This window comes from Copadichromis virginalis, linkage group LG5 (genome assembly GCF_057382275.1).
Source record: "Copadichromis virginalis isolate Kocher_CV1m ecotype Utaka linkage group LG5, C_Virginalis_male_GT1.1, whole genome shotgun sequence".
In the NCBI taxonomy this organism is placed as follows: Eukaryota; Metazoa; Chordata; class Actinopteri; order Cichliformes; family Cichlidae; genus Copadichromis; species Copadichromis virginalis.
In genome coordinates, this window is record NC_140622.1 from 30,422,294 (window position 1) to 30,446,803 (window position 24,510).

At 39.7% G+C, this 24,510-nt stretch overlaps 1 protein-coding gene and 1 pseudogene across 1 annotated transcript in view; one reads left to right on the top strand and one right to left on the bottom strand.

The window, feature by feature from the left end:
- Positions 1-24,510, bottom strand: part of chd6 (chromodomain helicase DNA binding protein 6) — a 99,887-nt gene that overhangs the window by 52,576 nt on the left and 22,801 nt on the right. Inside the window, exon 2 of the mRNA XM_085457273.1 lies at positions 23,396-23,445. Within this exon, the coding sequence (XP_085313399.1) occupies positions 23,396-23,425 (30 nt within the window). The 5' untranslated portion in view covers positions 23,426-23,445. The remainder of the gene's footprint in view (positions 1-23,395; positions 23,446-24,510) is intronic.
- LOC146710036 (histone H1 pseudogene) lies at positions 7,654-8,225 on the top strand (annotated as a pseudogene).

Genomic DNA, 24,510 nt, shown 5'->3' on the forward strand with positions numbered 1-24,510 from the left:
GTTGAACACAAGTGCTCTATATTACTTACCCAAGTGTTACACTTTAGGTCTGACAGCAACTGCTACCCGCTATTAAGGATTACACCAGGCTCTGCAGCTAAGATAACCTTTTAAGTATGTGTACATAGAGGCTATTTCTCAGTGTTAGGGAAAAGTAAAGACCAGCTATCAGAAGAACTAGAACTTACCTACAGAAGGAGATCAGTACAAACAAGCCAATGAGAATAGTACTGACTAAATGATGATGCTGAACAATCATCAAAGCACTAGTTTAAAATCCAAACACAAAAAGTAAGACAAAAAAGTCCTCACTATCTCTGAAAAAGAAGCAGCTTAAGAGGAAATCTTTGGTGTGGTGATAACAAATCAAATGTTTGCTACAAGCTTTTCATCCACTACAGAACAACATGTTCTGTATTAATTATTTAGTGCAATTAAAATCAATAATTATTCATGTGTTGTGACTTGAATATAAACTTCCCATATAATAAAAGCCAAAATTCAATCTCACCTTGCTTGTGTGCTATATCCACCAGCTGTGTTCAAGTGTTCACTACACATAAAGTCCTATGGACAGCAGGCCCTGCCATATGTGGCACTGCTGTTTGTGTGCTCTGTCCATATGTAAGTAATTGGAAAGACTGTACATTGCCCATATGTTTCTGCACCAATGTCACTAACACAAGCTGTACCACATTTTTGCACTTGGCAAAGGAAGCGATTGTGTTCTGAAAATGAGCCAGCGCAGACTCATTATTGTGATTATGTTAAATTTTGAATCAGAAAGGTGCCGTTCTGAATGCAGCTGATGAAAATGTAGCCTGACATACTTCAGGGGGCTAATAGCAACAAGACAGACTTTTCAAAGCATTGATTCCCCCAACACACCTACGTACACATTTGATGGAGGCTTGTCAGAGGAAAGATGGTGTGGTTCCTATGACAGCAAAGCAGAGGGAGTGGTAAAGGGTTTAAAACTGGCTGTAGCCCTTTCTGACGCTCTTGACTGTATTTAGAAAGTGGAGAAAATGGGCACATGGTCTGCAGAGAAATAACCTCGCCCGGTCATGTGAATGTGGAATGACCGAGTGACATTCGCATATGTTTGCGTCTGCATCCAAATCCTCATTGAACGGACATTTCTGCCTGAAAAAAAAATGCATGGCACTCAGACGTGCGTTTAGCCAGTGTATGCAATACATAGAGCAGGTGCGTTTGTTTTCATAACTGCAGTTTTTATGCGGTGAGAATTGAGTTTGACTAGCCTTGTTTCGTGATGTCAATGCAGATGTGCTTACTGCTTCTCACACAGGTATGAGGAATCATCCCAATGAATCTCACACACACACACGCTGAGCGGCCTAGTCGCCAGTGGGTTTGAGGAGGGGGTATCAGGGCCGTTGCCATGGAAACTGGCTCTCTTTGCCAAAGCTGCTGGGAGAGGGGAGGTGAACGTAAACACGTGGTCACCATGGTAACTCTTTCGTTGCTGTCTGTATGTCTGTACAGACCGACAGCCTCTCTGATTCTGACGTCAGCTCATACATCAGAAGCTTTTTCTCTTTCTTTTGGTCATTCAGTCTTTAGCCATTTTCATTTCATTCTTACTTTGTCAGCCGGTATATCTGCATGTGTAACTGCTTAGAGAGCAGGGAATTCCAAGAAAGCTATTGTTTTTCGAGATTTAATAGGATAGATTTGTGTCACATATTTTTTATTTTTATTATCAAGGTTGCACAATTTTATATGCTGAGCTGAGTTTCTACTCAATTTTTCACAGAAATCAGAGCAAGTCTTGAGTCATTTATATAAAGTGAGGCAATAGTTTAGGTAGCAAAGCTGAAAGTAACAATTATTTATTTTATAGTTTTCTTGATTCATCAATTGTTCATGTTTTAAGAAAAAGTATTTGTCATGTGTGCATGTCTCACTAGCACTGCAAAAAGTAGTTAATTAAAAGTAGAACTAATAAAGCTGTAAAGCAAATTGTTGTTAGCTGGAAATTAAGTTAATTCAATTGGTGATTCAGCAAAGCAACTGTTTAAATAACTATTTCGTTGATATGAAATGTTTTATTTTCAAATCCTTTCATGTTGTCAGGAAAAATTTTATGCATCAGTAGGTAAACACTTCTTTTTATTACCTATTTTTATTAAAAATTACCGGCTAGGTTGGCTAATCAGTTCCTTATTTAGTCTCTAGTGATGAATGGAAGACATCAGCTGGTTAAAGTTTTCTGCAGCTCTGACAGGTAAGCCCACCAGAGAAGAAACAGCAAAGACAAACTGGGTAAGATGAAATTAAATTTCAGTTTGTGTTCAACTGTCAACACAAAGGTAAAATGCCAAACTCTGGTGCATTACACCATCCGTTTGTGAGAGTTTTGCCTACAGGCTGTGGTTCTCGTCTTAAAGGACAGACCACGCCTAACAAAAAACCACACAGTAAAGTCAACTTTTCCACCGCTGCAGAGAGAAGAAAACTGTAGGTGTGATCAGCAAAGGTCAAGAGGCAAAGAAACAAGAGTAGGCTTCTACAGAGTCCCTACATGACATGAGTGGCAAAGTAATATATCTAAGTCCCGGGGTGAGATACCCTGGAGTGAAAAATATGAAGTAACCCTCGGCTAAGGTCAACTGATAGCCATTTTTGCTTAAAAGTGCAAACGGGTGTTAACATCAAAAGCTTCAACAAGCAAGAGAGGAAACTGGACAATTTTAACTTTTTCCACAAGGTAAATTGTCAGCATGAGTATTTTCCAATGCAGGCATGTAATAATATCAGTATCACAAGCCAACTATCAGCCTGCATATTGATAAATATTAGTGTAGCTTTTATTGTTAAAATAGATAACAATAAAAACAGAAATTCCTGTAATATGAACAAAAGAATATGACTTATAAACTGATGGTTTCTGTGCTGCTGCAATGATCTGTGTGACACTGTCACCGCTCATGTCTTTGGGAGCTGTCGATGCAAAAAGACTACCTACCACTCATGTGCCAGTAAACTGGATGACAGTTTTGTGCACTACAGCATGTCGCTTGTATTGAGTCCCACACGTGTTAAGCAGTTTCACATACATTTCTGTCTTTTCATGATATCCATCGAATAAGATGGACAACTTTTCCTTTTTTTTTTTTTTCTATTAAATTGTATTTTGTAGTGTGTGGAACCGATCGGTGTACACAAACCCACATTTGGAGAATGTATAGCCATGTATGCAAGTCTGCCTTTTAAAGCACAGCCAAAAGATGTCTTCAACTTATTTTAATTGGTGAAAAAACAATTATGTCCTAAAAGTAACGCCCGCAGTAGAACTACTTCCTCCAGCTGTTCCGCTTTAGCGACCTCAACAGGTCTGCTGTGATGAGGAATAGTTGCACAAACACGATATTACCAGGTCTTTTGGTTAATGGATGGCTTATGCATTTCAGTATATGAAAGTATGCTGGAAAACAAATTACCAGAAAGAAGAAACAACATAATTTCAAATGATAATATTTATAATATTTATTAGGGCTGGGCCATATCATACCGTTCACGGTAATACCGGTATAATGTTGGGCAACGATAAGAAAATGAAATATGGTGATAGAATATGGGTAAAACGCACATCTGCAGTGCCTTTGTTTTCATACGCACATGGCGGAAAAAGCATGGCGGCGACGGAGAATGAGAAGGGCGAAAGTGGATCGTTGAATGAAACAGATGAACCAGAATTGGTTTGTAAAAATGTTGCAACTTCAGTGGTGTGGAACTGGTTTAGCTTTCGTCCGTCAGATACACAACAAAGCACTATTTTTGGTAGAGCATGTTAGTGGACCGTCGTTATTACCGTGTTACCGCACCGCTCGATGGATTGTCGGAGTATTACGGCGATCGTAGGCAGGAGCCTCGGAGTGATATGCACTGTGTTTAATATTTATAGTACTTTTTGGTCATATCGCCCTGCTCTAATATTTATTTTAATTCAATTTATTTAAATTTTTTTATTTGAATCCGGGGGGGGGAATCTAAAAAACTCTTTTGACAACTTTAAATAGATTTCAGTCTAGAGATAAGAAGCTCTAAAAACATCAGTCTGGATTCTGCTTGGCTTGATTGGACCTTAACAAGCCTTACAGGGCTGACCGCCACAAGTGAAGAGTTATTACTTATTTGCGTTTCCACAAGAGCAGTGGATTTTTATCCTGCGCCCAGTGGGTTTTACTCCACAGATTGATCGAATCTGGGATGCAAAATGTAAAAAGAAGAAGGAAAAAAAAAAATGGTACCAACTTAAAGGGAGCGCTTTGCGGAGTAGAAACCCAACAACAAACACAGAGTCAAAGGTGCAGGATTGAGCAGCCACTAAGCTAGACAAAATGCTTAAACTAAGATAATATTTTATCCTAGTTTGAAAAAAACCTGGAAGTTTAGTGTGGGGCTCATCTGGTCTGGTATTTCTTGAGGGTAATAATTAAAAACAGCAGTTATTCATTTTAAGGTTTGACAGGAACATATTGTTGTTTCTTTCCACATCTCAGAATCAGCTTTTTTCAATTTACACGTGGAAGAAATAATAAAGTTTTTCAAATCTGTGCGCAATGTGTGAAATGATGAAGGACGCGGGCAGAACTAGGCCACTCACTGCAGAATGAGCAACACAAAGGAATTACCACTCATCAAGTAGGCCACATTTGCATGTTGCCACAAACTTCACCTGAAACAACGACTGTTAGATTTGTATTGTTGATTGTCATTTATGCTTAGAAATATTTACTTATATATGCTTAGAGTTTTGTAATTAGTTGTAGATTGGTAGAGGTTTTGATCCTTGATAGTCTGCAAACTTTGTGTGTATTAGACAGCACTTTGGGAGCATGAGAGGTCATACCGTGTCTTATTATTTTATGGTAGGATTAACGTAGTTGCATCTGTTCTAGTCTAAGTGCTCTTTGTTTAGATGAACTGCAGGACTTCCTCACCGTGTTATCTAGGATGAACCATCTAGGGTGAGGGGGAGGCTACCCTCTTCCTGACCAAGGATGTTTGACCCTTTGATCAGCAGTCCTCACACACACACACACACACACACACACACACACACACACACACACACACACAGGCAAGGTACTCTTTGTTTGTATGTAGACGTCGTATGTTAATGAACCTATGCATATTCATGTAACCTCAATAAAAGGATAGTGTATGGGAGGACGGACGAGACCAACTGGAGTCAAGCGGTTGTCCGGTTCTCTCCCGTGCACGAGTAACATGAAGAACTTTGCCTATTTGTGTCTTGCTTAGCAGTGTAATTATATTGTCTTAACGTTCCAGCGAATAGGTTTATGCTACAAACCTAACATTAATTGGTCCTTCGATGCCGGAGCCCTGGAATCGCATTCACCGAGGGGAGGAGAGGCACGCTGAAAGCCTGACGTCAGCCAGGAAGTTCCTGTGGATTCGCGGTCTGTCTTTTCTCCTCGATGAATGACGGTCGGCGGGATTCGGGCTGATATTACACTCTAAGCAACGCCAAGTAAGTTTAAAGAGGCCGACTCTATAACCGTGTCGTTGTGCAGTCTCCGCCACTGTGTGAGGCGTTGAGAAGAGGCCGACTCTATAACCGTGTCGTTGTGCAGTCTCCGCCACTGTGTGAGGCGTTGAGAAGTTCGCTACTTTGTGTAGCGATACCCGGGTTCCTTGCTACTTTGTGGAGCAAGAGGTTCCTCGCTACTTTGTGTGGCTAGAGGTGAGTTCTCCGCCGCTTTGTGGGGCGTTGAGAAGTTCCGCGGGGTCCAGATTGTGCTGGACAGTAGGCCTATTTTGTGTTGTTTTTGTTGTCGTCGTCGTCGTTGTTGTTGTTGTTGTGTGAGTGTGTGCGGAGCAGAACATGTGGTCTGTGACACCGACTGTTGTTGTTATCACGGGTTTCTAAGCAACCAAGAGTGAGTCGGAGGGAGACAGACGTTTGTGCTGGACTTTGCTCCTGGCAGCACAAAGTATTTATGTAAAAAAGAGAGGGAGCGACGGCTCCACAGCTGCGCGGGTTCACGCGAGCGCGGTCACGCGGACCTGAGCCGTGCGGTTAATCGCAGGCTTATAAATGGAAGAGATTCAAATGTTAGAAGTTTTCAGAAAACACACCAGCCTTGGAGAGCTGTGGAGAAGGCCAGCCCACATCAGCAGCACTTAAGATATGCTCTGGTGAATGGCTTTCCCCCCACCCCTTGCTGACACAATGTTTATTCTTTAGCTTGCCCTGATCGACGGCAGCCTGTGTGCCAGACCATAGATTTAATTTAGGTGGATAGTTGTTAAAAGTAATCTACATTAAGCTTGTGGTTGCTCAAATTCAGTACAATGACATATGAGGTGAAGTGTTATAGATAAATATTTAAGCTAATGAAGTGCATAGAGGCACTTGACCTGTGTGAAAGACTGTCGTCTTATTATGAACCATTGTTGAGATGTAGAGCACACCTGTGAAAACAACTAATATGCTGAACCCTGTATGAAACATCTAAAAGTACATGATGGAGAAGCTGAGTTGAATATGAAAGTGTAAGACTTTGCCACTGTGGGCAGAGCAACTACTGTGTGATGTTGCGTTGCAGTTTTTTTTTTTTCTTCTGAGCTGATGAGCAGGCTACACATTATCAGATCGAGAGCTGTCTGAGAACTACTCTAAGAGAGGGAAACAGCGCTATGATAACTGTGATAACTGGAGTGTGCAACGTTTCCATGAGCAGTTTTCCTGCATCTTGACTTGTGTGTAGAGTGTTCATAACATCAGCATCATGTTTTTGATTATTTGTTTGTTGGGTTGAAAAATAGTTAAATAAACTGGTGATCATATTTACGGATCACCATGGCACATATCATCAGCCATGTGATTTATTTTTGCAGATGACAAAGTGAGTGTGAATGTGTCTGACATCACAGTGTTTTTGTGCACTGTGCAAGAGTAATTGCCTTTGATTGTGAGTGACAGCGGTGATTTTGCAGGTCACCAGCTATTGTAAATAAAAAAAAAAAAAAAAGAGTGAATAAGAGGGAGAATTTATATTGTAGAAAAAAATAATCATAGGAAAAAGGTTTTGTGTTGATCAACCAAAAAAAAAACAACTATAATTTCATTTTCTGCTTTTAAGAAAGGACTGTTCACAAAAACACAGAGCGAGAGAGAGAGAGAGATATGTGTTGATTAAGCAGTGATGATAATAATGAAATGTCTTAGTTTGTCACTTTCAGGTGAAAAGCAGACCTGAATCAATTTTCCACATGCAGCGGTCGGAAGAAAGTTATAGTTTAACATCATTGGAAACATGCAGGCCAAGTTTCTGGCTGACTTATTTACAGTGCCATGTGTTTCTCAACCTCACAAGCGAGCTCACTCCTCCCTGAAGATAAGGACTGCAGCTCCATGATAAAGAGACAGCAGCAAGTCCTGAGCACAAAAAGTCCCAGCAAAGCAGCAGCAATGTGGATAAACAGCAGCAGCAGAAGAAAGCAAACCCATCTTCCTGTCTGATTGGATGAATTCCACGGAGGGGCGAGCAAGATGGCGGTGGCAGCATGTTGAAATGCTCAAAAAGGACTGAGTGACTCGGGCAAGCCACATGCAGCTAGCATGCTGGCTAGCGACATGAAAGAAATGGACCCTTCATGATGCGTTCAATGTGCCAGCGCTGTGGTGGGAAAGGCTCCATCATAAACACGCCCTGCACCGAGGTTCAGGCCAAGAAGAAGAAGACGATGACTTCCAAGCCCAAGAAGGTCAGCCTCAGCGTGGGCGAGCTGATTGTGAAAGCCGTGGCCGCTTCCAAGGAGCGCAACGGCCTGTCCGTGGCCGCCCTCAAGAAGGCTCTGGCTGCCGGAGGCTACGATGTGGACAAGAACAAGGCCCGTGTCAAGACCGCCATCAAGAGTCTGGTGGCGAAGGGCACTCTGGTGCAGACCAAGGGCACCGGGGCCTCCGGATCCTTCAAGATGAACAGGGTTACTGAGACCAAAGCTAAGACGCCCGCTGCGGCCAAAGCCAAGAAACCGGCAGCAGCTGCTAAGAAGTCGCCCAGGAAGGCAGCAGCAGCAGCACTTCAGCCACTAGCACGAAGTCAACCGCATCAGAGGACAATAGTGAGAGTGGCTGTGACTTCACTGTGCATGTGAAGAAAACGTTTGAGGAGAACTGAACAGTTGGAGTTTGACATTTGCCACCTGTGGAGTAAAATGGCAAGAAGAGACAGTGGGACACAGGACAAAGCTGAAGGAGAACTGCCGGCTGTTGGACTGTTGAAGTGGGAGAGGACAACAGAGTGAGAAGACTAGGTGAGAACGCATAGGAATTATTTAATGTGGGAAATCAAAATTTGGGTTAGCAAACCTGGGGAAAAGAAAACTGACTGCTTAAGTTGGAAAATTGAGACGGAGTCTGAAACATTGCGAAAATAGAAACATATACAAAATCACACACACACAAGCAGAACATGCATTAACCCTACTAACAATTCCAAACACAAAATGACTCATGAAGACTCGTAGCACATTAGTTAAGAAATGATTAAATAATAGCAGAGAAGTGTGTAGGAAAGGCAGCTTTAAGAACATGCTCTGCTGGATATGCAGCTCCACAGACATGCATTAGACCTGCCTAATAACACAAACACATGTAATGAAAATTAGCTTGTTATCTTTCATCAGTGTTACAATAGTGTCAATTTAGCAGACACTTGTTATTAAATACTGAATTTATCCAATGCAAAAAATTGACTCTCCAGGTTGCAGGACAACAGTTTAACTTTTGTGGGAAAAAAAATCCTGGTTTGATAAATCAGTGATCAGACAATAAATTTAGTTGTTAAAATGGTAAATTGGGAGAAGCTTCCTGCTTGATTAATGCAGCACAAGTGATTTACTGTATGAGGGAAATTATCTTTTGTGATACTATTTTGAACATGCTTTTCTGTCGTCCTGTCAACTTAGTGGGTTAATAGCTGATATGCAAATTAGTTGATTGGTTTTAGATTAATGAAAGGTGACTGAATTTTAGTATGAGTGAATGAGATGTGTTGGAGTTGTTGTGTGTTGAGTGGAGACTCTAAAACACTGAGTTTCCTGCTTTGATGTGCGAGTGAATCCTGTATTTAGATACACAACTCTGAATACGTCAGAACAGACTGTTTTGTGAAGTGCATGACAGCATGTCACATGTTTTATGATGAATGGAAAAGGAAAATTGAATAAAATAGATCTGTGGCCTAAATGAGTGAAGAGCACAGACCTGGTAATTAAACTCATAGCTAATAAGACATTAGGATTATGTTGTGTGTTGTGCAGCTGATGGTTGATTTGGAGTGAATCTAGCTGATGATTTTTCTTCTTCTGTTGTGAAGTCGAGCCTGCCGATTAGTATGATGGTATGATAAACCATGCTAATGGTATGATTTACCTGAGATGAGGAGTTTGTGTCATGACTTAACAAGGCCTTTTTATTTTGATACTTTCACAGTGCACTGAAAGTTTTGTTCGATAATCTCTGTTCTTTAAGCAGATCTGCACGTCGGGAATTAAAAGCGCTACACGTCGTCGAGAAAATTGTGCCAAGTGAGTTCTCCACATTTAAATGGACTCTGGAGAAAGCCACTTATTTGGGACAATTATTAAATGACAGTCCCAGTCCAAAAGGATTCAGCGATGTATTCCAAACTAAAGTTCTTCTTTTTCTTTTTGAAATGACGTCATTTTGCTGAGAGTGGAAACTAAATGCGACGATAGGTTCCACTATCAGCAAAGAAAGAAAGAATGAATGCATGAATGAGTGAGTGAAAGGAAAACAAACTGACTGACTGGTAAAAGCTGACAAAAGCTGACAAGACTTTACTGATGTAACACGACTGTGTGAAGTTGACCCCCGCCTGGCAGGGGTGCAGATGAGTCTGTGTGTGCTTCCCTTTACAGAAGCAGGAAGATGACAGCAACACTCGAGGTTGCGTGATGATTTAACATTTTAAATGCCATTTTCTGTGTCTGTGAATTTACTATGTGTGTGTCATTCACTAGCTTGTGTGCTCACAGAGATATCTGTGACAAAGTATGCATACGCCTGCGCAAGCGCTAACATTTGCATTTTCGTTTTTACAGCATTACGGTTCTTCATGTGTTTGATCATGTGATTTATAGGAATACTGGCTAATGTTTCTCTACTACAAGATTTCTGGGTTTATGTGTGAAGAAAACTGTAGTTACAGGCATATGTTGATGGAGAAATTAATATAGTTTGAGACATACTGTGATGAGACCAGTGTTACTTTTTCCACAGCGAGTGTTAACTTTATGGTGTTTTATGGCACCTCTAGAATCCGTTGACCTGTGTCTGACCTCCGTCTGACCACAGTCAATGTGTATTGCTAATGTTTGTTTCTTTGAGAATGCTGTAGTAGATTCAGCTGAAGCGGACAAGTGACATGGGTAAAACAAATATGAGATTACGGTATTTATGGAATAGTTTATTATGGGCTCATTTGCTGGCCACTTTTGAACCCATAATAATAATATATGAGTGGAGTGACTTTGCTTAAGAGAAGTCACTGATTACATTAATGTTAACAGAGTACATGGGATAATCCATGTCTGAGGTGAATTAGGGTAATAGTTGTAGTTACTGATTTGAGAAAACCTGCACATGACACTTGTCTTGCTGATGTTGAATGCTTATTACTCTTATGATACAATTGTTTACAGGTATGAAGTTTGATTTCACTTCCAGATTTTGCTTTCCAGGCCGTGATGGTGTGTATGCAGGCTCCTGGGAGAGCCAGGTGTTAAGCAAACTTAATATGCAACACACGCTAACATCTTTTATTGCAGGGTTACGGAGCTACTCCAGAGGAGATGCCCTGATGTTGCCTGGGACATGATCTAGCTAATCTTTTTCTTTAAGACAGGGATCCAGGTTTGGTGAGTTGACGCATGGGAATGTCCATGCGTCGAGAGGTGGAGTGCAAGGATTAACATTAAACAATGTTTACTATTATTGTTGCAGTGATTTGTGTGATTAGCCATTTTATTTACAAATATTAAACCTATGCAAGTGGTGCATCCATGTTCAGATGAGGCTTTGACGGCCTATAAGTGAAGTTCACTGAACTAAAGAATGTGGTTTGATGATTGTTGACATGCTCTCCAAATAGAAGTTTTTCTTCTTAGCAAGGAAATACAGGTGCAGCAGTAATCTCCTGAGAAATCTTCAGAGGCCCAGTGAGAAGCGTGAACCATTCCAGGCATAGCTGACAGCCAGGCAGTGGTTGAGGTCAAAGGTCAAGCTGGTTGGGGCCCATCATGAGATCAGACCTTGGAGCCACAGCAAGGACCATGAAACTGCCTGCAAAATAGAGGAGAGGATCGTCCACAAGATGGGAGAGAGGCTTCAGGAGGATCAGAGATCATCTTCAGCACAGCAGACATCACACAGAGAGCTGTGCTACTAAGCTTCCAGGAAATCAAGAGGAGACTTCCCACAGCAAGATTTTAAATACAATGAAAGATTCAATATTGACGCTGAGGAAGACGACTAAGGTGTACGACGTGCTCTGCCTTAAACCTTCAGCAGCGTTGGAACATAAACACTCAGGGGATGGGGAGCGTGCCAAGCTCCATCGACAGCGCAGAAGGAGTTCGGGGATGACATCATGATTCTGTGAAAGCACAGGAACCAGAAGCTATGGTGGTGATGACAGCAGTTTCCTATGAACATCACCTAATGCTGTGCCACTATACTGTGCATACGATGACACTCTGAAGGCTGCTGGGATCATAACAGCAGTAAGACAACTGAACCCTGCACCCTTTCCACAGAGGTGTTTCTCTGCAGAGCATGGACAATGAAGGAGTCATAAATATCCCCCTCGCAGGATGAAGGCCTGAAGTGAGGTGATGGGAGGCCATAAAACTAGAGTGCTGAGAGGTCTGCAGCTTTGGAAATAGCTGAGAACCATGTTGACAAACAACAAAACCAACTGGTATGTTTGAATGTTTATTCTACATACATTTGGACTCTGGTCCTATGGACAACGATGGAAACAACTGGAAGAGACATTCATGACGCCCTGCAGAACTCAAACCACTCTGCAGAGAGACATGTGATGTGCACACCTGGAGCAAGCATTACCAAGCTGAGATGTTTTTGAAAATGTTACTTTTTTATTTTCACTATTAAATTAACAATTTCTTTGTTTGCTCGTAAGATGCAGTTTGCCATGAGATGAGCTCAATGAATGGGATAACTGCTAATACATTTGTTGAACTGTGTACCTTTTCAGTAATTTAGGGTGATTTGACATATGCTGAGTATAAAAATGTTTGCATTGAAACTGTCAGACATGAGGTATTCATACCTGGGAACTTTTCAGGCATAAAGGTCAAAAAGGTGGGAAATGTTAGATTTGTATTGTTGATTGTCATTTATGCTTAGAAATATTTACTTATATATGCTTAGAGTTTTGTAATTAGTTGTAGATTGGTAGAGGTTTTGATCCTTGATAGTCTGCAAACTTTGTGTGTATTAGACAGCACTTTGGGAGCATGAGAGGTCATACCGTGTCTTATTATTTTATGGTAGGATTAACGTAGTTGCATCTGTTCTAGTCTAAGTGCTCTTTGTTTAGATGAACTGCAGGACTTCCTCACCGTGTTATCTAGGATGAACCATCTAGGGTGAGGGGGAGGCTACCCTCTTCCTGACCAAGGATGTTTGACCCTTTGATCAGCAGTCCTCACACACACACACACACACACACACACACACACACACACACACACACACACACAGGCAAGGTACTCTTTGTTTGTATGTAGACGTCGTATGTTAATGAACCTATGCATATTCATGTAACCTCAATAAAAGGATAGTGTATGGGAGGACGGACGAGACCAACTGGAGTCAAGCGGTTGTCCGGTTCTCTCCCGTGCACGAGTAACATGAAGAACTTTGCCTATTTGTGTCTTGCTTAGCAGTGTAATTATATTGTCTTAACGTTCCAGCGAATAGGTTTATGCTACAAACCTAACAACGACCATATCACAAAGCAAGCACATCTCTATTAACTAAACTACACCCAATAAACAATGATCAGTAGATCACAAGTTTCCTGTGCAGAGCATACTCATTACTTCACTGAAACTACACGTACACAAGGAAGACAGTTGCATTATTTTTGAAAAGTCATTAAATTTAAAGCTAATGTGTCTGCTTTGAAATTATAATGACCTAAAAATCCTACAAATCAGTGATAGCCATCTTATGTGATCATTCTGCAGCAAATGTCATTTTCAAATAAGTCCTTTTATAAATACAGACCACAGAGTGTTTATATATGCGCATTAGTATTTATATAGTATTTCACTCCGCATACACCTCATACAATGTGTGAATGTGCCTAAGAACAGAAAGCATTAAACCTTTATCAGATTAACCATAATAGTGTTGTGCTGCAAACACACAAATTTGCAAATCTGTAAGTGCAGCATAGGAAACAAGGTTCGGTGGAGTGATTTGCAAAGCAGCTAAGAGATGTGCAGCAACTGCAGGTAGGTTAATGCAAATTCATGGCCTGCATGAAAGCTGAGCTCAATTACCCAAGTTTCTCTGAAACAATGTGTATGAATTACATTCAATGACAGGAAAGTCAACCTGCCACTAAGCAAAAACCTTATAATCATATAAAAAAAAAAAAAAACTGTTTAAAGCTGTTAAAAACTGTTCTTACACTTGGGCAAAACTTTGTTTTAAATCAAATTGTTATAACAGGCAAACTGTTAGTTACACAAGTGAGAGTTCTCAGTTTAATGAAGACTGGGGTAAAAGTTGAATTAAAACACAAGATCCAAGATTCAAGTTAAGATCCAACTTCTTTTGTCTTCTGTGTACTTCATTATTCATTTGTTTAATAAAATCCCTTGTTAGATCAAAACTGAATAAATAGATGCATGGAAACGCAAAGCATCATGTGAGGATTAGACCTGTAACACATTCTCATCAGGTTTGAGGCTCAGAAGAATCAGGAGCTTTGTCACTCACACCTCTAACCTCAGATGATCTGAGGCATGTAATCACTGAAAATACTTCCACGCTCAGCTCGCTCCACCTTCATTCCCTGTGCCTCTTCATATAGAAAAAAAAGCTCAGACACAGTTATGGGTAACCTAGAAGCTAAAATTAGCTGCTAAGCTAACCCAGGATCAGTAATGACCTGAGCCGCTGCCATCCATCTTCACAACAACATAGCAACAGTAGCCCTCCCCCCGACGCACACGGGTACACACACGCACACAGCATCATGGCATCGTGTCATGGCTCAATGTGCTTACATGACTGACTACACAGGCGTGCACACAGACATTAACTGTCTTCCTCACTCCCACACTGGCACTCCATGGCTCAATGTGCTTACATGACTGACTACATGGACATACATGCCCGTTTTAGACACACACCACCACACACTCATTCGCACACGTGCGTGCACACACACACACACACACACACACACACACACACACACACACACACACACACACACACACACATCTTCACGGTTCAATGTGCTTACAAGGATGACTACATGCATAAAAAATGCACGGTTTTTCTCTTTACACACCGTCTCCCACTGTCCTCACACAAACACACACAGCCTCCAGTGACGTGCTGCAGTGTAGCAGCCTCTGCCTGTCCAGTAAAACCAACCAAACACAACTGAGGGAGGCTGCAATCACACGGCCTATGAATCAATAATACTGCCCCGCAAATAAGCAAAACACACACACACACACACGCGCGTGCACATCTATCTCTCTGTCACGAATATAGACCACGGGTACTGCAGTCTCATCAATGCTCCTGCTTCCTTTCAAAGATGGAACAACAGGCAAAACTGGTAAATGTGACAAACACTCAGGCTAGGCTAAGCGCTCTTTCACCACTGCTCATCTTCGTGAAAGATTAGACATATGAACAATGAGGGAAAAGTTTTGGCAGTAAAATTAAAGATGCCTTTAAAAACAACGTGGAGATCAGGGTTCCGTCAACTCCTTGAGTTGACGTCATGATGCAGGTTAAACATAGCAGCTATTCTAAGCATTGACTGCATCTAAAATGTTCAATAGCAGTTCAAAAATTATTTCAATCGTTCTCCAGCTCAGTCCATGCTAAACCGCTAGCCCCACCCATTCCTATCTTCTTTCCCCACCAGCTGGATGACCAGGTCGCAGTCGCAGCAATGCTGAATACCGTTAACTTGCCTCTCATCCCCAGAGACACTTCAAGTCCACTGTCGCAGATTGCAGCTGGTGACAGTAATGCCGGTGCAAGCTGCTGGGCCACTCTGACCTGAACCTACAGCAGGTGAAAACCTGTTCATGTGCTTCTGCACAGCTAATCAAGGATACACAGTAGTCCATCTTAGATATGAGACCCAGTAGAGAGGGAGTTGACTATTACTATTAATTGCCATTCATTTTCAAAAAACATATAGTGTTGTTTAAGTCAGTATGGGTGTGTCTTCTTTCATGTACAAACCTCACTGCACTATCACAAAAATCTGTGGGAAAACATGAATTTAGACTATCAGCACAGCACTGATACTATATTTCAAAAAGTGATACAATCAATAACACTGATCGATATATAATGCTAAAGATTCTAACAATGAAGATACTCGAAATACAATTATTTTTACTAAAACGTGGACATGTAATTGGTTTGAAGAACTGGTTACAGGTGTATCCAGCTGCATTAAGATGAATATGGCTTCTGTCCACTGTTAGCATGCCCTTGAACTTAAAACTATACTAAAAGATTTTTGACTAATTTAACTTTGTAGTCTGGTGATGCCAGACTACATGTTGGAAATATGAGTGTGTAACTACACATCCTGTTTTAGGTTCAGTAGCATTTTGGTCTTCCTTACACACCCTAATGGAGTTTTAAGGCACTTGATTATATAAACTCTACCCACGCAGATTTTTTTTCTACACAGAAAACTTTATGCTTTAGCACATAAATGTATTTTATCTTTACAGTTTTTAACTACTTACAACTTCTAAATAGGGAGAAATTCTAAATAACATCCATGTAAATAACTTCTATCAGCTAAAGTAATACAGGTTTGGTGCCTTTACTATATCAAACGCGATAATGTTTTAGTCAAACCCCAAAGGTCTGTTCTGATCCAAGAAAACCTGTCATGTGTAGCATTTCTGTGAGAGTAGAAAAATGTGCTTTCAGCGAATGAAGAAACTTAGAATAAAGAAAGGAGACTCCACCAAAATGCTAAAGGAAGGGAACTCCAGCTTAGAGGACAGCCACATTCTTGTTACTCCCTATAAAACTAAATAAATAAATAAAGATGGAAGGAGGCGCAGGAGGATGGAGGGCTGCAGACGGATCTTTCAGCTGCTTGGTACAAAAATGATCAAAGTGACTGAATCTAGGCCTCACAGACAGAAAAGAATTCCGTCCTTTCTTTGCTTTACCTTGAAGTGCAGATATCACGGTTTCATACACTTGCTGATTCATGGATTGTGATGGTGAAAGAAAGAAAAATAAAAAATAAAAATCAAGCTTCAGCATACAGAATAGTTCTCTTTAAATACACTTGTCAGATACAGAGGAACTAAACCTGGAATGGTGCCATCACAGCTACAAATCATCATCTTTTATGCACAGCTAGAGCTGTTATAAATTTGTTTAATTATTAAATAAACTATCAAACTGCACAACTACTAAAAACTAAGATTTTGAGAAAGGCATTTTCTGTCCATTTATAGCAATGCATAGATTGATTCATACTGAAAGTAACCAGTTAAAGGAAGTTAAACGTCATGCTGTTTTGTACTGCTTTTTAATTACTTCAGCTGGAGGCAGATTTTCTTCATTAAAATAACTGTGGTAGTGTAAAGCTACAATAAATGTTTCATTGTCCAAAATCCTATGGCGCTAACTGTACTTAATTTGTCATTTTCTGGGTATTTGCAACAGTTAGGGCTTTAATTGACATAGCAGATAGTTCTATGGTGATGGTGTAATGCTGGATAGTTTGGGAAATTTTCCCTGTTTAAAATAATGCTGGACGTTGTTTATCCAGAATAATATGCTTGATTTGAATTCATCTTTTTGTAGCTATTTTCATTTTTAGTTATCACATTTTAGGAAAATTCCTTTTTTTTTACCTTTTAGAATTTGCAGAGAGCTCAAATGCTAGATTTAAAGCAAACAATCAATGTGTGACTGAGGTGTAGACTTTCAGCTTTAATGCCAGTTGTTTCACAATAATATTACATTAAGTGCTTTAGAATTACAGCCACACATAGTCCTCCATTTTTAATACTTAGATGAAAATATCTCGCAGTCAGCGATTTCCTAAAATCTAAAATGGTTTGGCTTTTTCACTATGCTTTGGGTCATTACCCATTTGCTCTGTGAAGCACTGTTCAATCAGTTTGCCAGCATTTGGCTGAATCTGAGCAGAGTGTATAGTTTTTTAAATTACTATATATGTGCTACAGGGAGGTTTATATCTTTATTAGGTATGTGTGTTTTTGAAGGGATGCCAAATGCTATCATTTTTTCTGTAAAGCAAATTTACCTTGCCTATGGGTATAAATAAAGTTACCTTGAACCTTGTAAACTTCAAAATTCATACTGCTACCTCTATCAGCAGTCACATGAGAATTCTGGTTACAATACAATAGTATTCTCCATACTTTTCCCATCATTCTGATGCAAGTTCATCTTAATCTTTGTTCAGTTATTTCCAGAACTGGACAAAATCTTTTTTTTTTTAAGATTATTTGGTCTTCTTGCTGCTGAGTGTAACCAGTGATTTGCCGCTTGTCGTAAACCCTCTGTGTTTACATTCATGAAAGCGCCTCTTGATTCTAGACCTTGTCAATGAAATGCCTACCTTGTCATGAGTGTTCTTGGCAGATGTTGTGAAAGAAGTTTTACTTAACCAAGGAAAAAAATTTGTGTGATCATCCAACTTTTGTTATCTTCAGTGGTCTAGGTCTAGGCTGCTGGGGGAGTCCCATGATGCAGTGCTTTTTCTTCAGTCAACTTTTTCACTCACTGTGTTTATACACCTCTCTGCATTTAATTATGAGCCATTATTAATCTCTGGCTCGCTTCAACAGCGTGTCTTTGTCCTGTCTTCATCCACTTACCCCCAACCAGTCGCAGCAGATGGCCACCCCTCCCTGAGCCTGGTTCTGCTGGAGGTTTCTTCCTGTTAAAAGGGAGTTTCTTTTCCACTGTCGCCAAAGCTTGCTTGGGTTTTCTCTGTTTTCTTTGTATTATTGTAGGGCCTTTACCTTACCTTACAGTAAAGTGCCTTGGGGCAACTGCTGTTGTGATTTGACAGTATATTAAAAAAAAAAAAAAAAAAAAACTGAATTGGTCTATGAGGCCGATTTGTTGTTCCTGTGATGGTGAGTGACTTGTTTTTAAGTACGTACAACATTGTTGATTTGGCCAATCCTCAAGTTTTTTGGGTTGTTTTAAATCTGTCTGATCGGTAGTTCAAGTTCCAAGACTAATGATGGCATCCTCCAACTACATCAACATCTCTTTGACCTAATGCTGAGGATTTAAACAAATAGCTACCAAAAGCAAGTCAGTACTTGGAATCAATTAGTTTGTTTTGGAATAATGAAGGAATAGGCTTCACTTGCCCATGAAGCAACTCTCCCATCTTTCCAACTTTTGGCCCCCTGAAAATGGGAGACTATGTATAAAAGGGCTGGATTCTAAACAGTTTATGCAATACTTTTGTCAACCCCTTGAATTAAATCTGAAAGTGCGCACTTTAACCAGTCTAGACTGTTTAAAATCTATCTATTACAATCTGCTGGTGTACAATGGAAAAGCTACAATGAAATACACGGGCTTATGGTCCAAAAATCTACTGACCAAACTGTAGTTACACAGGATTTAGTAGCTGGCAAAACAGTTACCTCAAAGGAGACATAAACACACAGAGTATTTTTTTTTGTTAAGAGAATTGTTACCAGCTGGACGAATCCGTTTTTAAAGACTTCAAAACATAAATTCGGGACTCCTACCATCTGTCCTGCTCCTACAAGCGATCTCTACCCTCACTACACAAAAATATTTCCCTGCCATCTCTTTTTGAACAATCAACATTGTCTCACTTTTGTTATCATTTTCCCAACATCTTGCAGCAGCCTTGTACAAACATTACCACACAGACATTAGTTTCCTCCACATCACTGTGCCGTGATGACATTATCACTGTGGCTTCGAGATGTGGCAGGAAGATAACCAGACAAGTTGATGGCCACTTGAAAGATGCCAGACACACCATCACTGCGACAGTGAAAATCTCATCACTTTTCTCATGTAAACAAACTGATGTAAGCCTTAAGTAAGATTGCACACTGCCTAAAACAGAAACTAAATTATTTAAGGATGAAGCTCTTTCCCTTTCATACCAATTCTACTGCTGACATGTTTTGTTATCTTAACCGTGATTTAGTGTGCCAGTGTAGACAAGGAATTATTTGGCTGCATCCAAACATTCCCAAACAATATTACAGACCAAGCACAGATACTGTAACTTCACTGATACTGATAAAGGCCCTCAGCCTTTTCATGCCACTACAAATGATTATACACAAGTCAAATAAACAGACTAATTAACACAGCCACTGCACCAATACAACAACGCCTGAATCAGAGAGTAAAAAGAGAAAACTTCTGTATTTCTGGAGTTAGCAGATAAGATGACCTTAAACTAGCTTAACCAAGACAAATCTGAGTTAACAAAGCTGTACTGTGTCCTGTGTGAGAGGACTCAGGTCGAGGACACAGTGTTAGAACACAAAATATGTTTATTTCCACAAGTTTCACTCAACACAAAATAATTTGGCAAGGTATTATACTGGATTACCATACCAGGTAGAACAATTTCCACCAGAATGAATATATCAGAATTATTTGTACAGAAATGCATTTCTGGAAAGATGTTCAAGAAGAGATTACCGTAATTGTCGGGCTATAAGCCGCTACTTTTTGCACAAGCTTTGAACCCTGCGGCTTTTAGTCAGGTGCGGCTTTTCTATGGATTGTCCATGATTTTTGTGATATCGTAAGACGATTTGTTTTGTTTGTTCCGCTGTTGTACGGCACTACGTTGCCTGGCGGAAGGATCGGGGTTCAAGAGTGGTATGTTGGTCACATGTCCATCCGCCAGGCAACATAGTGCCGTACAAGTAGCGCGAAAAACAAACTTCAAAGTAGCACTACGCGTTCAGCGGGAGTCGTGGATGACGAGCGGCGATAAACTTGCGAAAAGCAAGTTGTGCTCAATCCCGGTGGATTCTGACAGCGTGGAAAAGTGTGCAAACATCAACGATCACCAACGGATTTCGAAGGGCTGGACTGCTGCATGATGAAGAGGAGGACACCGCCACGGCCCTTCAGAGGGTGTTCGACTCCGACACTGACAATGACAATGAGGATTATCTTTGGTTTTGAAAGTGACAACGAAGGAAAGAAGCTGAGAGTGGATGACGAAGCCATCCTGAGCCTGTTCGTTTCCAACACTGGAGAAGAGGACTTTGGTGGTTTTAGTGCGCAGGAAGATGGTGGTGAATGACTGACTTTTCTTCTTGTTAAAGCCGTGTCACTGCACCTGAGCCTAAAAGGTAGTCTGAATCTATTTTTCTGGTGTGCTGTAGGTTACTGTTATGTACTACATTTGTTACTCATTTATGAAGCACAGCACATGTGCAAATATGTACCCATAACTTGTTTTTCAAAATATTAATAAAAGGGGTGTGTCTCCAAACAGCCATCTCTTTCCTGACAATTCGCTTTGTGCATATTCTCTTACATATGATAAGTCAATATTGAAACACCTGCGGCTTTTGGTCAGGTGCGGCTAATGTATGTACAAAACAGGATTTTCCCCTGATTTTAGCTTGTGCGGCTAATATTCAGGTGCGCTTTGTAGTCCGGGAAATACGGTAAACAGATTTTAGATTAACTGCTCTCTATATTAGGCACACATTCAATATAAGAGATGGAAAACTGATATAGCTGTTAAGAACTCTGCTCTTATTTTTTGTTTTAATAGCTTCTTGGATGAAACCAAAACTTCCTAGTAAAATACACTGGAGATATTGGCTAAAGGATAACCTTAATATGGAAAAAAAAAATCCTGCAAGACTACAACTCAAAACAGATTTGTCAGGAAATGGTTAAGCGACACAAGAAATACAGGTCTTCAGCTATCTTCTGTATTTTTTTCCTCTTTGATTTCTTCTTATTGTTGTTTTTGTTTCTTTTCACGCAGGACTAAACTGGAAAAAATTGTATCTTAAATTGAGGGTTTTTTGTTATTTGTAAGACAGAAATGTTAGAACTGTGGACTTTTTCGTGTTTATGTATTAATGTATAGATATATGCACATATTCTAATTTGTGCAGTATTATATGAATAAACATTAATAAAAAAAGTAAGGTTGTTTTTTTTGTTTGTTTTTTTAAGAGTCATTATCATAAAACTGTGTTACTTTCACATCTAAGCCAGTAGTGACTCACCAGCCAGTGATAGAAGACTGCTGCTAGCCGAAGTTTACCATCAATAGCAAGCTTATTTTGGCAGTAGAAAACAAGAAACCCTGGTGCATTCAAAATGAGAGATTGTTTACACAGTCAAAAAAAACAATGAAAAAAGTCACCTTGAAGTTTCAGTTTGTCATAAACTGCTTGAGGAATTTTCCGTACTTCACAAAAATGATTTTCAAAAAAATATTTGTATTTTCCTCAGTAATCATTATGTTTATGTATGCCTGTAAAAATAAACATTTTCAATTAAATGAATTTCTTGCAAAAAAGAGTCATAACTTATATGGAATAATCTCAAACCATAGATGTCAGTGTCACCGAGTCTCTATGCATTACAGCCACACTGAACTTAGGGAAAGTCTCTTCATGCTCACACACTGCCACCCTCAGAGCTGGAAATTTGACAGTACAAGTGCAAAGCTTGTCAGGTCAGCTATATTTGTACAAATGTGCCCTTTGTTGAACAGAAAGTTCAATATATGAGACTTCAGAGGTTGTTCAGAGTTTTTACTCTCATCATTTTCCACCAGTTTCTACCTATTACCAACTTTACCTATTCCTTAAATTCATTACCGAGGAAGATAAAAGCAGCAAATAATGATCATAATGACTGAAGGATCACGTTCTGCTGTTATGACAGTGCTGGCACCCTGTTACTGCGGTATGGTAGCCTCATATGCCCAGCTGAGAGACTGCTGTGTCGCCTCTCACTAACAAAACCTCTGACTCATCACTCTGCTCAGCTTGACTCGTAAATATTACAAAGCGCAAGCCAACATCTAAAAGCACCAAAGTAATACTAAAATACAGGACATTTCTACAACCGCATGAACAAGAGGGTTTGACACAAAATGGCAAAACAAGTTTTTCAGATGACTTAATGTAGAAGATGGAGCGCAGAGTACTGAAGAGTACGGATTCAACCTCAAAACCTGCGCTATCAGAGACTTTTTTATGGATACAATCAATCAGTTTCACATTAAACAAACTCATCATACAACCTCATATTGCAAGTGACTCCAGAGTGAGCAATAACACAGTCATTGTGAAGCAGATCTACTGACACATAATTTCCAGGACATTAAAGACAAGCTGTTGCAATGTAGGATTCTTTTCATTTTAACTGCTATATACACTGTACTTTTTGCCATGGTGTGAACCTTTAAGTGTAATCAAATAAAAAAAAGTTGTCCAAAGGGTGAAGAGGAACAGTGACTAAGGTTGCCAAAGAAAAGTTCAAAACACAGCCCTCTGGCCATTGATTTTCCGATTTGAGGGCTCTACCTGCTCAACCAGAGCTAACATAGATTAATAATTACCAGAGCCTATCTATTGCAGAATTGTGAATCAGAAATGCACAAATTAACTGTTTTGTTTTCCTGCAGTGTAAAATTGTTGCTACACGTCAGTGCACTCTTTACACTGGAAATAATGATCTTGCTCACTACAATGATGAACTGTGGCAAGAGAGAAGTGTTGGGGTGAGTTCAGTACTTATATTGTTCAGAGACGACAGCATTTATCCTGTCAGCATTCTGTAAACCGGCAGCCTCCAACAATGCATGTCAACAGTAACAAACTTACCCTGGGAGATGTTAAGCGAGTTAAGTGAATAAATGTCAAAGATTTACATGATGAATCTACTCAAGAGTGTTTCCAAAATTACATTTATAATTATGTTTTATCCAGTATCAAAGCAGCTGTGTATAAAGGCTTTTATGAATGGCCTACTTTTCTTGTGTACATGCATGGTAATAACACAAACCTGCTGCTTGTCCTTCTTGAGTATTTTCATCTTCTATCCCTTCACAGCATCTGTTAACAGAAAAGATCATAAATCAAATTACTTCCAATAAAGCACACATTAAAAAAAAAAAAAGGAAATTTCTGATATCTGTAAGGGGAAAAAAGAAGAGCCACAATATAAAAAGAAAATTAAGATTTTTCAAATCAAAGAAAACAGTGCATATTGGATTTAATCTTACATAATTGTAATCAAAGTAGAAAGCACTGAAATCTCCCAAAGAACTACACATGTATGTGTATTTAACTCTTATACAACTGTATATAAAGGTACAGTAAGTAGTGAGCACACCTTTATAAGAAGAAAATCTGAGACAAATGTTTTCTTGCAGCATCCTTCCAAGTTAATTACACTTGAGTCAGCCACTGAACTACTGCCTCACTAAAGGACACTTGCTTCAGTACAACAGTAAATAGAATAAGTTCTTTAACTGACTCTTCCCTTACAGTTTAAGTTGAAAGAAAAGAAAAAAAATGTTACACCTAAAAACTATATGGACTGTATGAATTTCATGTATCGACTGCTTCGGTATTGTTTGATAACTTTAAAGCACAGTTTTATCTGAGACTAAGTCAATATTGTCTCAGTTTAAGCAGAAATTTTTACAGGTCACTAAAGAAGCTCCATAAACTTCATGTTATACTCCACCCACACCCACACACACACACACACACACACACGCAGTAAGAGAAGCCCAAACAAGACAAAGGTTTGTTCTGTACATTAAAACAGTGTGCAAAGCAGGGGATGAAAATGTTTCACTGTACCTGCCTTGGTGATGACAAAACCTAATTATTTTACTAAAAGGTCAAGTAAGTTTGACAACATTTCTGTACGGTGTTGTACTTACAAGATGTTAAAGACAGAAGTGTTTAATAATTCAATAGATCACCCACAAAGTATAAAATCTTGATTATTTTCTCATGATTTTCCTGTGTATTTTTATTCTTTTAACATACATGGCAGAGCACAGAGGCAAGTGTTTTAAATCTGGCTTTTGTTCATTAATTGTATGGTACAATACAATATTATTATATTTAACCAGAATAGAGTTCCGTTTGTGATTCACATTTGAA